The sequence below is a fragment of the Heterocephalus glaber genome, unplaced genomic scaffold, assembly GCF_053883595.1.
Source record: "Heterocephalus glaber isolate CG9 unplaced genomic scaffold, H.glaber_assembly_v1.0 deba00001579, whole genome shotgun sequence".
In the NCBI taxonomy this organism is placed as follows: domain Eukaryota; kingdom Metazoa; phylum Chordata; class Mammalia; order Rodentia; family Bathyergidae; genus Heterocephalus; species Heterocephalus glaber.
In genome coordinates this window covers 2275266-2288889 of record NW_028258360.1, presented here as the reverse complement: position 1 = coordinate 2288889, position 13624 = coordinate 2275266, and the positions used below count along the sequence as shown (strand labels likewise).

The window sequence follows — 13624 nt, the reverse complement described above, 5'->3', positions numbered from 1 at the left end:
GCTATAACTTGGATGTCGAATTGCCATGTGATCTGCTACCCTTTCTAACCTAAGCAGTTTATTTGGTACTTACCATTTTGAGTACTTATTGCACCTTCCAGAACCAAGTATCAAGGTTCCACTGCACATATTATAGAATCTAACAGAATAAAAGTGGCAGATTTGTGACCTTTTCCCAAAATGTTCATTTTTAAGTACTCAAATATGTGTCGTTTTGTGTTCAATTACTCACAATAGAATTCACTGAAGAAAAAAAAGATTTAAAAACACATGTTAAAAGAAAACAAATCAAGAAAAGTAGGTTTTGGTAGGACACAGCAAGATACAAAATGGATATATCCTTGCTAGAGGAACTAAATTAATTTTAATGCAGCAAATCTGTTTTTGTTTTGTTTAACAAGATATTCTAGTGTGATTCTTTCTGGTTGGATAGGAAAGAGTTGGTATTCTCTTTAGCTGTTGTTCCTGTTCAGGAATATTTTGGCTGTACCCACCTCGGCTTGCCTCCCACAGTTACTGCCACCATAGCACAGTGACCCTGCAAGCCAAGAACATGGGATTTGGTTATGTTTTTTTCCCTGAATCTTGAAATCCTTTAATTGTACACTCTTTTCTTGAACCATCCTTCTTGTTTCTTTCTTCTATTTTTGGTATATACAAAGGCTAACAAATCTAGACCAAGTACACCATCACACCAGGTCAAATCTTATTCCAAACTAACACTAGCACTCATGTGACTTTAGGTAAAAATAGTGAAAGACTTAAAAAAATAACAGAGACTGATCATTTTTTGAAATCATTCATCCAGGTGGGTTTAGTAATCTTTTCAGCTCTCTGTTGGGGTTATCTTTGTTGCTGTTCAGTTGTATGCCTCTCTCTGATTTCCTCTTAGGACCTCGCTGGAGAGAAAATAGGAATAATTAATAATAATTGGTGACTTTAGGCTTTAGGTAGCTCAGGCCTTTAGGCTCAGACAGGCTGGGATCAAAAATGTGCTCTGCCAACCTCCAGCCCTACACACTGTCATCCAGATACTGAACTTCAGCATCACAGTCTGTTATAAGGAGGGCAATGAGATGATTTGTGTAAAACAATAAGCACTGGGACAAGCTCACACTGATGAATGTTAATTATTACGAAGTCACTTAAGCTTTCCTTTAATCATATGTATATTCACAACTTAAACTTGTGTATAATAGAGCAATGTTCTTCAGACTTATCCATGCTGAAGGACAATAATTTTTTTAAATTTCCAATCGTTTTGTCAAGAGGTTGCATAAAATGTAATATAATTCAATTACTAGAAAAATTTTAAAAATACAAAATGCTAGCCCAAAGACTTTACTTTTGTATTTAACAGATTAAACAAAAAGTATTCAGTTAAACGATTGTTGATGTGTTGTCACTCAATTTCTAAGGTTGTTTTGTTACAGAAGGGAAATACAATTTGCAGGCAGGCACTGATCCACGGACCATACTTTAGGTAGTACTAATATGAAGACTATGTCTTCTTATTTTTCTTTCAGATGAAATAGCTCCATTTTTACAATCTTCAGATGCTCATTGATATTGTCATTATATACACATGGCTCGATGCTGTATTTGTATTATAATGTATGTAAAAATCACTAACTGGATGAAAAGTCCTTAAAATTGGCTGAAGCCAGGCTGACAATGTGTGCTGGAGACAGCACTGATCTCTCCTTCCACACCTCTGAGTAAAGTCAAAGGAACAGTTTGCATCTCTGTGTATATCTGCTACCTGGTGGCTTTGATCCAGAAAAAAATTTAAAACTCAGGGCAGGCCTTTTTCTTGGTTTTGTTGCAGATATTCAGCTTGATTCCTTTCACACAAAGCACTGTGAATTTGACATTTTCCATTCAGGCAAAATCCTACAGGATTTTGAAGTCTATATAAAGTAGAGGGGTTGCAACCAAACACATTGGGTCTGGAGCTCAATTTTTATCCACAAGGTCACCCACTGTGACCCCTCAGTCCTTCCTGGCCCTCCTCTGGGGGGTTATGACAACATATGTGTTTTTTAGGGAACTAGTTAGGGCAGTAGATAGAATCCAAGACAATTTCAGTTTTATTCAATGTTTCTTTGACCAGTGGGCAAAAAAAGGTGTGTACAGATTAAATAAAGGTGAGGAGAGATTAATTTTGAGTGCTCATATGTTTCTTGTCAAATTTTAAAAATTATTTTAAGAGTGTGCTTTTGTCCTTTATTTTTTTTCTCCTTACAATCATATGTGTTTCTTCAAAGGGAGGGTTACCTTGGTCAGTGTGGTAGGATTTATCATTAAGGTTTCCTGTCTATCCTTTTGCTTATGTAGGTGTAGATTAAGATTGACAATATAACAGACACATTTTGTGTTTAGTTGCATGAGTAATTGAACTAGCAATTGTCTGTATCAGTTAGTAATTGTCAATTATCAATTGTCTTAATGGCAATATGTAACAATCACAAAACCAGGCATGTAAGGGTATATTGCTTGTACACCTAGAGCCAGGTGGGACCCAGCTGGGTGGCTCTAGACCTTGGCAGGACTTGTGGGAATGAGCTACCAGGGCAAGAAGAGGCACAAGAGAGGGCACAGAGGGGCCCGGGGATGTAACTCCGTGGTGCAGCCACCTGCTTCGCAAGCGCAAGGTCCTCAATTCAATCCCTGGTACCAAAAAAAAAAAAAGAGAGAGAGAGAGAGGGCACAGGCCAAAGCACAAGCATTTGTGAAGTTCTCACATCCTTCGCCTGGGCTTATAATGAGAGGACGTTGCACAGCACAAGCTAAAAATCATTGGTTTGGAGCAGTGGGTGAACGATTGGTACCAATTTTGCAATAGATCACATTTATTAAAAAGCCAAACCCTCTCTATGAATAACATGATAAATAAGAACAGTTTAATATTATAGTTATCTTGGGAAAAATAAATGTACTTGGGCAAGTTCCTTAAATCTCCTGCATGTATCAGCGTCTTCATTTCTAAAATGGAACTAATAATGGTACCGATCCCATAGGATTACAGGCAGGATTAAATTAGTTGGTTGTGTATAGTATTTCAAACAATATCTTATATAAAAGTCCACAAATTTTAAGTGTTAACTGTAGCTATTAACATTATTATTATTAATGTTAGAGCAGGCACCATTGAATCCTGTCAAATGTGCGGTGATGATGTATGGTTGTCTCATACTTTCTTAAGGATATTTAATTTGTAATATTTTTGATAAAATTTATAGCACTAGTACCATCTGTTCATGTTACAAGAATTATAATTTAAGGAATTTATGCATGTGTATATTCTGGAGAAGCAGATTTAACCAGTTGGGATGTGTTTTTATTTATAAATTCAATATATCTCACTTATAGATGTGCTGTAAATTCTTCAGAATTCTGTTTTCATTTTCTTGCCTCATAAATTTGGTATTGATGTTAAGAAATGAGTGGCAAGCTTCTGAGTGATGTCACCTTGAAATTTCTCAAAATTTTGTGGGCAATTATTAATTTACTCTTTGGGGAAATGAGAAGGCAGGTCAGCAGGGAACTTGGGGTTCTCTATTGCTGCCAGTAGCTGAATACTGCATCTCTTAAGTTTACAAAAATATATACATCCTCATGTATATTTAAAAATGTATATATTGTAATGTATAATACATATTCATGTTAAATAATTGAAACAATAAATCAAATAATTATTAATATTTTTTCATTAAACAAATAAATTACCAGCATATCAATGTAATAAACCAAAAATTAAAATATCCTAAAATAATAAATCATTTGATATATTTAAATGTGTTAATCTCTAAATGTTGGGTAACATCATTACTGGCAAAAGAAATGCTTTCATTTGCAATTTTGTTTCCTTGGAAACTACATCTATAACAGCATTTGGCCTACAAATATAAGTATCTGTGGAGATTCTTGTGTTGGTGAGACTATACTTAATTTCCCTGAGCCCTGTTAGCAAATCAAAGCTGTCTCTTAAACACATATGTATTTATATATTTGTTTAAACAACATACACAATTTACTAATTTTCCCCTGTAGCCATTAGTCATAGCCCAATTATTATAAATTTTTGATCATATAGAATTTCAGATACATGAAATGCATTAGCTTAAATGTCTGTTTGGGGGCATTGATTACAAATATTTTCTGTTTCAAACTTCATGTCTCTAAAATCCCTAAATATTCAGATATTCTTTCCTTTATAAGTAGCACTCTGCATTTCTTTCTTAAAAAATGAGCAGTTTCAGAATAGGATCATTATAAGATATAATAGATTATAAAAGTATACAATGAAGGCAATTGGGACAAATCTCTGCTGACCTCAGGTTAATTTTCAATAGTCCACATTTCCAAAATGTAGAGAAGGAGAAAAAGAACAGAGAATGCAGGTGAAATGAATAATTAGGGTTCCCATGTCAAGGGCCTAATTTGGAACCTGTTAAGAATAATTAACAACCTTGTTCATGATAACAATTAACATTTGAGTTGTTCTTTGACTAAATTTATAGTTTATAAATGTAGATATACAGCTTACAACTCAATTTATAGTTTTCAAATTACTTTTCACCTCTATTCTCTTATTTGATATTTTTAAAATACTTTTGTGATTTTAAAATTATTTTCCAAATATGAATTAGAAGTGGAGGTTTCTTTTCTCTCAGTTGATTTCTCAGGAGGCCACTCCTACTGAGAACTGTAGGGCCTTGATTATTATAGAGCAGTTGTGGGAGCAGAATAGGTTTTGTGATGATGATGGACTACTGGTTAGTAAAAAACTTCACAGTATTTATCATATGTTTATTATGTGCTACTTGCTACTGTATATCTAATGTCACTTTTCCATTCTCTCTTTGTAATCTATTTTGGAATTGTCTTGCAACCAACAAATGCTGAAAAATTAGCAGTATGCTCCATTTTACATTTTTTCCTTGAAAAGATAGTCCTAGGGACACTTGGAGGTATGAACACAAAAACATAATCCTCACTGAGTCAGAGCTCCCGCCAGGGTGATGCACTAAGGGCTACTGAGTGTTCTTAAAGGAAACCCAGGCTCATAAGAGAAACTAAAGCCTTTTCCAAAGACAGAATTCTGACAATCATATATAATTAGGTACATGAAAATACAAATGATGTAAGTTAAACTTTGGAACACATAACTTCTTAAGATTTTGATATTGTATTAACAATCCCTCTTACAGTTACCTAGGTTGGAAAGTCCTCAGAATTTACACCAGGGTTGGGACACTGTTTCAGCAAAGGACCATATAACGTTTTAAACTCTTTGGGTCATATGATCTCTGTATCAGTTACCTATCTCTGGGCTTTATCACATGAATACAGACATGGACACTAAGTGACCAAATGGAAGTGCCTGTTTTCCAGTAAAACCTCACTTACCAAAATGGATGGGAGCTGTTTTTGTCCTGAGGGCTACAGTTTGCTCAACCAGTGGGTTAGATCCTCAAGGTCCATTTCAGTGCTGAGGTCGTGATTCTGCCAGATCATCTTGGTTTAGGACTCATTCACTCCTTATGAATTATGGACCATGTACCTCTCTTCCCTATGCCTTACCTTTCAACATACAAATGGCCTACCAGGGTGTTTTCCTAATCAAAGCCATTGCCCTGAGAAGAGGCAATTGCTGCTGATACTGTTAAGATGATAAGTACACCAAAGCTGGTGCTTTCATTTCAAGAACAGCCACAACATCAAAGGAGATATGGAATTTCTGTCCTAATTGCCGAGTTTTTCTATTCCACAATTTGAGGATTTACTTTGGCATTGGTGCAAATAGGTACTAAGCTTCTGCTAGGACTTAACTGCTGTTGGCTTTGTCGTTGAGGTAATGCTGATTCTGAAACTAGGAAGGAAAAAGAAGAAAAAGACCCATCAAGTTTCATGTCTATCACATTTTGGCAGTTCAAAGAGTGTATATGTAAGCCTAAATTTAAATGAGCATTTTTATATTATTATTGCCATCTTTAGTGCTTCACTGGTAGAATCATTATTCTAGGCAAGCGCGTAAAAACCATACAACAGATTATAGCTGCCCTGATGAGCAGCCTTTGGTGCCCTTTGTTTTTAGCCCTTTTCCAGCCATTCACAATCCCAGGTCTCCAACCAGAGGCTCACAGTTTTCACCTCAGGCCCTTGGTCCATTTAATGTTAAAGACTTGCCCCATTAAAAGGAGATTTGATGTAGAAACTGGCATTTCTTACTTTGAGAAATAGGATCTATGTTGAAGGCTTTCATTTTTACACGAGCCGGTGCTCCTGTATCATTATGAGCATCACTCTCTTTGTGCCTTTGTCTCCCAGTGCTGAGCTGAGTCAGGAGCTCCTTTTCCTCAGAGAGGCCAGGGTCTGCCAGCTTACTCTACTCCTGCATCACAGGCAGCTGGGTTTGTGCCCCCTGATATGCACACGGTCTGGGAAGATCTGTTCAATTATTTCCAGTTTCACTTACTGGACTTGCTCAATGCATTTAGTCTCCTCGAGACATATTTCAGGACTTGAACCAGAATCATGACTGTATCTTCTATCAAGAGCATTTCCTCTTTACGCTAATCAATGCCACTTTTATCGTTCCTTTGTAAGGAAATAACTTTTAGAAGTCAGTGCCAGAGCAAGGAAAGATTTTCTCCCTTGAATAATTTTTATAATGTGTTGTTTTTCTCATTTTGTCCTGGCTACAGGGGTTTCAGAACTCCATTTAATAATGCAGCATAATTCCGGGAATATTTCTCCCTTAATTTGCACTATTGCTTCTCTATATGTTAGGTTAATACTAACAACCTAAAAACATACATATGCACATTTTACAAACAGCCTTTTAGTCCATTTTGCAGGATACTGGGAGTCATCACAGTATTATAGAAATGTTACTAACTTCTCAAAACTGTCCTGCACATTGACAACAGCTTTATATTTATGAAATTCGAATCAAGTTTTGTGATTATTTCCTTGCTCATTCGGGAATGGTACACGTCTTCCTGTCATCTGCAAGTGGTACCATTTGTTTATTGAATCACAGGACACTGTATCACGGCTCTCAATCCTGTCTTCCCACTCACAGCATCCTCCATTTCTGCCCCACAATGCCAGCAGCTGGGCACAAACTAAGTTCTCCAAACAGCCCATGACCTCCCTCCCTGTCCCTCATCTTCCACAATACCATTACTCCACCTGGAATCACTCTAGCATTTTAAACGGAAGTTTACCGTAGCACTGTCCTTTCTTGTGAAATTAGTGGCTAGTCTTATTATTTTGGTATGGCTGATAATCAGCCTGATATTTAGTAGAATACTATGCTCATTAACTAATGATTTGCTGAAATGTTGATAGAATCAAAATGCTTGACACATTGTATATTTTTTACTGTAAATAATGGCAGATCTATTTTAGAATAATTACTGAGTATTTACCATTTGCCTCATGCTCTTCTAATAGGTTTTCAGCCAATCTTCCCAACAGCCAGTTTTTGTCCTCATTTTAGAGATGAGAAAATTAAATCCCAGAGAAATTAAGCAATTTCCTCCAAGGACACACTGCTAGTAAGGAGAAGAACAAGGATTAAATTCTAGAGATCTCGCTCCACAGACAGTATTCAGCTGTATCATTGTCTTCTATTTACATACTAAAAGCATATTTATCCCTATGACACCAAATAAATAGTAAGTGCTTCAACTTTCATTAATTCTATTCCTTCTCATGGGAATACTGCCATTATCTTGAGCTTCATTCTTTGAGGAACAGATTAAGATCTTGAAAAAAATCTCGAGAAATTTTCCTACACATAACATCTATGAATATTTTTGTGAGTCTCTGTGTGTATGTGTGTATGGTTTAATTGTGTAGCCAGGAATAAAAATAGCTAAAAATGTATCAACCAATCTCTACCTTCGTTATGTAGGCCATGGTTCTCAGCTGCATAAAACAAGAGAAGCACATACCTGTGAAATCACAAAAAGAAGTTTTGGAATTGACTGACTTAAAACCCTAAGATGCAAACATACATCTGAGAAGAATGATGTAGAATCAGAAGTCTTTAAGGCATCCACTGGGAATAAATTACTCCTTCCCAACCATGAGTCTTCATTCTCCTTCATATTAACACCAGTCAATTCACAGTGGAGATTCTGCCTTCTGAATCTGTGGCAGTGGCACAAGAAGTATCTACCGTGTTTTGCACATGAGGCAGAAATGGTCAGATAAACCACTCTGTGGATCTGCATTTTCAGCCCTGGAGGCCATCTCCCTGGACTCCTCTGCATGACCTGCCAGGGGACTCTTATCGTTTCACTCCTCAGTGGTTTTCAAACAGATTTTAACCAGTAGATAGAATGCTTGGATGCCTTGGCCACCTTCAATAAAAAGACAAGCCACATGTCAAAGTCTCAGCTATATGTCCTAGAAGGTTTAGTTTCAAGGAGTATGCTCTTTGAGGACAAGGCAGCTTTATAGCATTCCATTTTGTTTTCCCCACCACTGATGTGTGCATATGCATTATTTCATCAGATTTTTTTTCTTTTCTGAAGCAAGGCTTAGAAACTGCCTCAGCTAAACTCTTGTTTATTAATGAGAACCCTAGACCTAGTAGGAGGAAACTTGGAGAATTAGAGTTGATTGGAAAGCCAAGACAATTACTTCGATGGAATCTTATTGAGCCTGGGGTCTCATCCTCTAAGAAGTGAAGATATATATGAATTCCTTTGGTGGAAGTTTCCTTGAATTAGTTCTGCCTCTCCAGAGGAGCAGAATCAATATAAAATATCTGTATAACTATGTAAAGGGTTGGCTTACAGGATCAGAGGCAGAAGGGTAACAATGACTGTCTTTGGGATTTTGATGGAAGAATCCAAAATTCCCATCTGTGTGCCGGAGAGCCAGAGGGTCCCACAGAAGCTGGGCATAGAAGGCCTAGGTACTCACTGTAGAGTCAGCCTGTGAGTTTTCAGTAGGAGGCTGAAGAGTGCATTCAAAGGCTAAGGAAATGGAGACCAGTGTCCGAATGCAATGACAAAGACTGGAGCTCTTTCAAAAGCGGGGGGGGGGGGGCACTTCCTTCTTCTTTCCCTTTTATTTTCTCCAAATTACGAATTTATTGGTTGATGCCACCCATTCCAGCTGGGTCTCCTGCCCTCAGTTTTGTGGCCTACATGTCAGTTACCCATGGATGCACCTGAATTTACTAATCCGCTAGGCGGTTCTTAAGTGAAGTTGACGTTGCAGAATTTATGATCACATTAACTTACCTTTTGTTTATTTGAATCTTATCCTATTGATGGATTTATCTGTCACCTTTGTCCTGAAAAACATCTGCCATTAGCAAAATCCATTCCCCTTGGAAAACTACTCTCAGTGAATTAGTTAGTTGTGGAGTGTACCAAATTAATTGGATCTTGCTAAAAATACCATCTGATGAGTAATACTGGGAAATATTGAAAGAAATTTCCTATGTGCAATTATAGCACATTCATTATTATAGTTAGCATAAATTCACCTTTAGAGATTTTTGTTGTTTATATCCTAACTGGTCTTTCAGAATCCATATACAACATAGTTTTTAAAAGAAAAACAGAAGTTATTTTCTACAGTGGCAAAATATAATGAGGTAAAATGAAAATCTGTGTATTTTTCAGTGCAGTGATTTTGTTAAAAGCACCAATGAAAATCAGGCTGCTGTGCATCTGTGTTTCGTGTCCATATGGAATGGGCAGTGTTAAGCTTACTTAAAATGGTGACAAAAACTGCTTAACTGTCTGCAGTGGTTTGCAATAGGAAGTTCAAAGTTTAAAACTGTAATTAATAGATATCTATCAAAATACATGTAGATTACAACTTTACACATTTTTATGGATATACTAATCATCATATTCCTTATCATTCATTCCAAAATAAGAATTTTTACAAGTATATAAAATCATCTGTATTTGTGATATTAATGATCCTCCAAAATTAGTAAACTCTTTGCTGCATATCAATCAGTGTGGATTACGGATGAGCCTAGTAGTATCTGACACACTTTACTCTTCCCCAAAACGTTGGGTGGTTTTCTTTCAGATCAGCTCTTGATGTTTACCTTCTGGGGTTACAATGGGGCTTTATGGCCTGAAATTAGGCACTTTCAGCTCCTGTCCCTGTGATTGGCTAACATGACATCTGGCCTCAGGTGTCACACAGAAAAATCTTGGTGTCTAAATTGTGTACCCGCTGATTGTCATGATTTTGTTTTGAAGTTTCAGTTGATTATTTTGTAGGGAAAATAGATCAGCCTGCGATGCCATTGATCCAAATAATAACCAGAAACTGTTAAGAGTATCACACTATTATTCCTAAAGAAATATGCAAAGAACATTATAAGGTATCTGACACACATATTTTATTTTTGTTTATTGTGAATAGATGATGGTACTTTAATGCTTCCTGTCTGTTTATAATCTGGTTGAACTCTACTCTGTTTGAGCAAAAATACTTAGCTGGATTATGTCTATTAAAGGACATCCATACTTCTGTGTATTCCCAATAGTTACAGATTCTGCTCAATTCCTGTTGTTTTTAAAGAGTGAAGAGACAATCACTGTCTTCAGAAGAAGTGGATCTACCCAGTTCTGCCAGAGGGCTGATATTTTCTCACCACGTTGGATGAATTTCTGAGATTAAGCAGAAATTACTGTGAAAATCCTGTTCCTTCCTCTAACTTTCTTTTTGTATTCTCTCCACAGGAACTTTTTACCCCTGAATGCAAGTTTAAAGAGTCTGTTTTTGAAAACTATTATGTAATCTACTCATCCATGCTGTACAGACAACAGGAATCTGGTAGAGCCTGGTTTCTGGGATTAAATAAGGAAGGGCAAGTTATGAAAGGGAACAGAGTAAAGAAAACCAAACCAGCAGCTCATTTTCTACCCAAGCCATTGGAAGGTGAGTGTTGGTGTCCATTGTCTTTATCAGACTTATCACCTGCTTTAGTTTTTACACTGATACGTCTGCCTGGCTAAAGGGAACCTCCATAGAGTCTCATTTCCCATGCATCATTCTCTGTGCTCAGAATGTCCTTTATTTTGACCTGGATGATACTTGCACAAATGTGTACTTAAATTGTTCGTTTAAGCTTTCTGGGGCTAGAAGTATAGCTGAATGGTAGAGTACACGATTAGCATGTGTGAAGCCCTGGGTTCACACAATCCCCAGCACCACAAGGGAAGGAAAGAAGAAAGGGAGAAGGAATGCAAGGGGGGAGGAAACATTGTGTCCTTCAAACACTCGTGTGTGTTTGTGTGTGTGTGTGTGTGTGTGTGAGATATATTGAGATACTTGTTCTAATCCTTACTGCCACAACCACTCTAACTTCTAGGTAATTTTAATTCATTAATTGAAAAAATTATATTTAAATAGATAATGATATTACAACTTTAGGATGATCAGTATATTAAAAATAGATTTTGCTTATGCAATGAAAAGTATTTCTCCATTTTTGTAATTTGGGCACAAGTAATTCTGTATTTGTGAATTATTATAATTTACAAAACAAAGTGATAATAACTTGACTCTTAAAGATCTTGTTGACATCATGAATCTCCTTCTAGACTCATAAATTTTTAAAACTTTATCTGCATCTCTTGTAAACAATGGAGCCTTCATATTTACTTTTATCAGATCCCAAGGAACAGGCTAAAAAGTTCCGTTCATTAATTAGAAACATCTGTACTTTTCTCACTAAAGATTCTGCTGAAGGGTCAATTACTTTTTATCTATGTAACATTTTTTGAGAACCACAAAAAAATAATTGATTTTGAGGCCATTCAAAAGAGTTTTCTAAAGAAATGAGAGTAGCAACAAAGGGAGGAAAAACTCACTATGGTCAAAGTCCTTGTGATCACTAAAGCCACCTTTCTGGACTGAAAGAACCAAAATGTTGGCCCTTCCAGAGATGCACACAGGTCGCAGAAACAGTACCTTTCAAGGTCATAGCAAGACCAAAACTCCATATTGGTACATCGGGCTCCAGACCCTTTATATTTTTTGAAGTGGAGACCCCAGAGGGTCTTTCTATATATTTACCTTATTAAAAATTAAAAACAGGAAGAAGCTGTGGTGGCATTTTCATTCCTAGTTTGAAAATCTGTATTGGCATTTAAGGAGTTCATAATATCTACACTCAAAATAATTTCATTCCTTTCGCTGCAGACTCCGACTGGTCTCAAAGTGATGCCGCTATTTTACTGGCTTCCCAATCCATTGACAAAGATTCTCCTGTCTAAACTTCAGTTGGGCTCCTTTTCACCTTCTGGGCCTTGACCCTGGTGTCCTCATGTCTGGCCCACATTACCTAGGCATAGAAAGGATTTTGCTGATCACTGTAGAGAGAATCTCCCACTTCAGATCTTATCATCTTTAACATCTCTTCAGATCCCCAACCTCTGATATCCAATCATCCTGACCCGTCTTCAGCCTGAATCCTCTTAGGTCTGTTTCACTAGAAAGCCCTCTCTCTGATGTTTCCATACACTGATTCCATCCCTGCTCCTGGACTGATATCTCTATTGGTTCACACTGTGTTCAGAATAGAGCCCAGATTCTACACTGAGATCTCTTTTCTCCTACTGCAATAATTCCTGCATAAAGCCTGCTTTAATGCTTTAAAGATGTTTTTTATTCATATACTTTTGTTCACTTTCTTGCAGAAGATCAGATCTGTAATAACTGAATAAATATTTTAAGCTAGCTTAGTTCAATTTCCTTAGCCATCAAGAGAAATACATATTAGTTTCACAATACAGTCTCCAAATAGGAACATCTGAAACTTTAACAGTCAACTTGTTATTATCTGTGAGTGTATAAGAAAGTTTCTCTAAATTTGGAAAACTAGTCCTATTGGTTAATATCATCTTCATAATCTCAATGATTTTAACTTCCTCTCAGTCTTAATTAAATTTCCATGTAGAAAAATTAGTTGAAGCCCAATTAATTAGGCCACTAGAGCCTATCTATGAAAGCCCATATTTCTGTCTGATACATGAGTAAATGGTTTTCATTGTATGGTACAACATAAGGAAAATTGGAGTAAAATAAGTGAGAGGTTTCTCTGTTCTTCCTGAATGACATAACCACGATAGGACTTTATTGTTTCAAGCAGCACTTGATATAATTCCATCAGACTTGCCAATATTCAATGCAGATGAAAAATAAAAAACAGTCCATGATAGCTCTACAGAAACCTTGTTTATTTGCCACCTTATTTTGTCTCTTTTCACTAATTATATGATTTGAATATAGACAGGAGTAGATTAAATTTCTAATAACTTACCTTTTAACTGCACAAATGTAACAGAAACAGCAGGACTTTGTGTCATTTAACTGAGGTAAAATGTGAAAAGCGTTGAATTTTAGGAGCCCGTAGGAAATACATGAGGTTCTAATGATGTAATATAATAATATTATCTGGTGTTTCTGTTATATGTTGAACGGTTGTCTCTGAGTGCTGTGTGTATGTTTATATGTGAGAAACATAAATAGTCCTTTTTGTCAATTTTCAAATAATTAGCAGTCAGAAGCACTCTAAAAAACTATTAAGGGAGTAGGCACTGTAATGACAGAGTTTATAATG

The 13624-nt window shown here is 36.4% G+C and overlaps 1 protein-coding gene across 5 annotated transcripts in view; it reads left to right on the top strand.

The window, feature by feature from the left end:
- Fgf14 (fibroblast growth factor 14) overlaps positions 1-13624 on the top strand; it is a 629887-nt gene that overhangs the window by 602858 nt on the left and 13405 nt on the right. For all 5 annotated transcript variants that reach the window (XM_013077333.3, XM_087193215.1, XM_087193216.1 and 2 more), the window contains one exon: positions 10740-10938. In XM_013077333.3, the coding sequence (XP_012932787.1) occupies positions 10740-10938 (199 nt within the window). The remainder of the gene's footprint in view (positions 1-10739; positions 10939-13624) is intronic.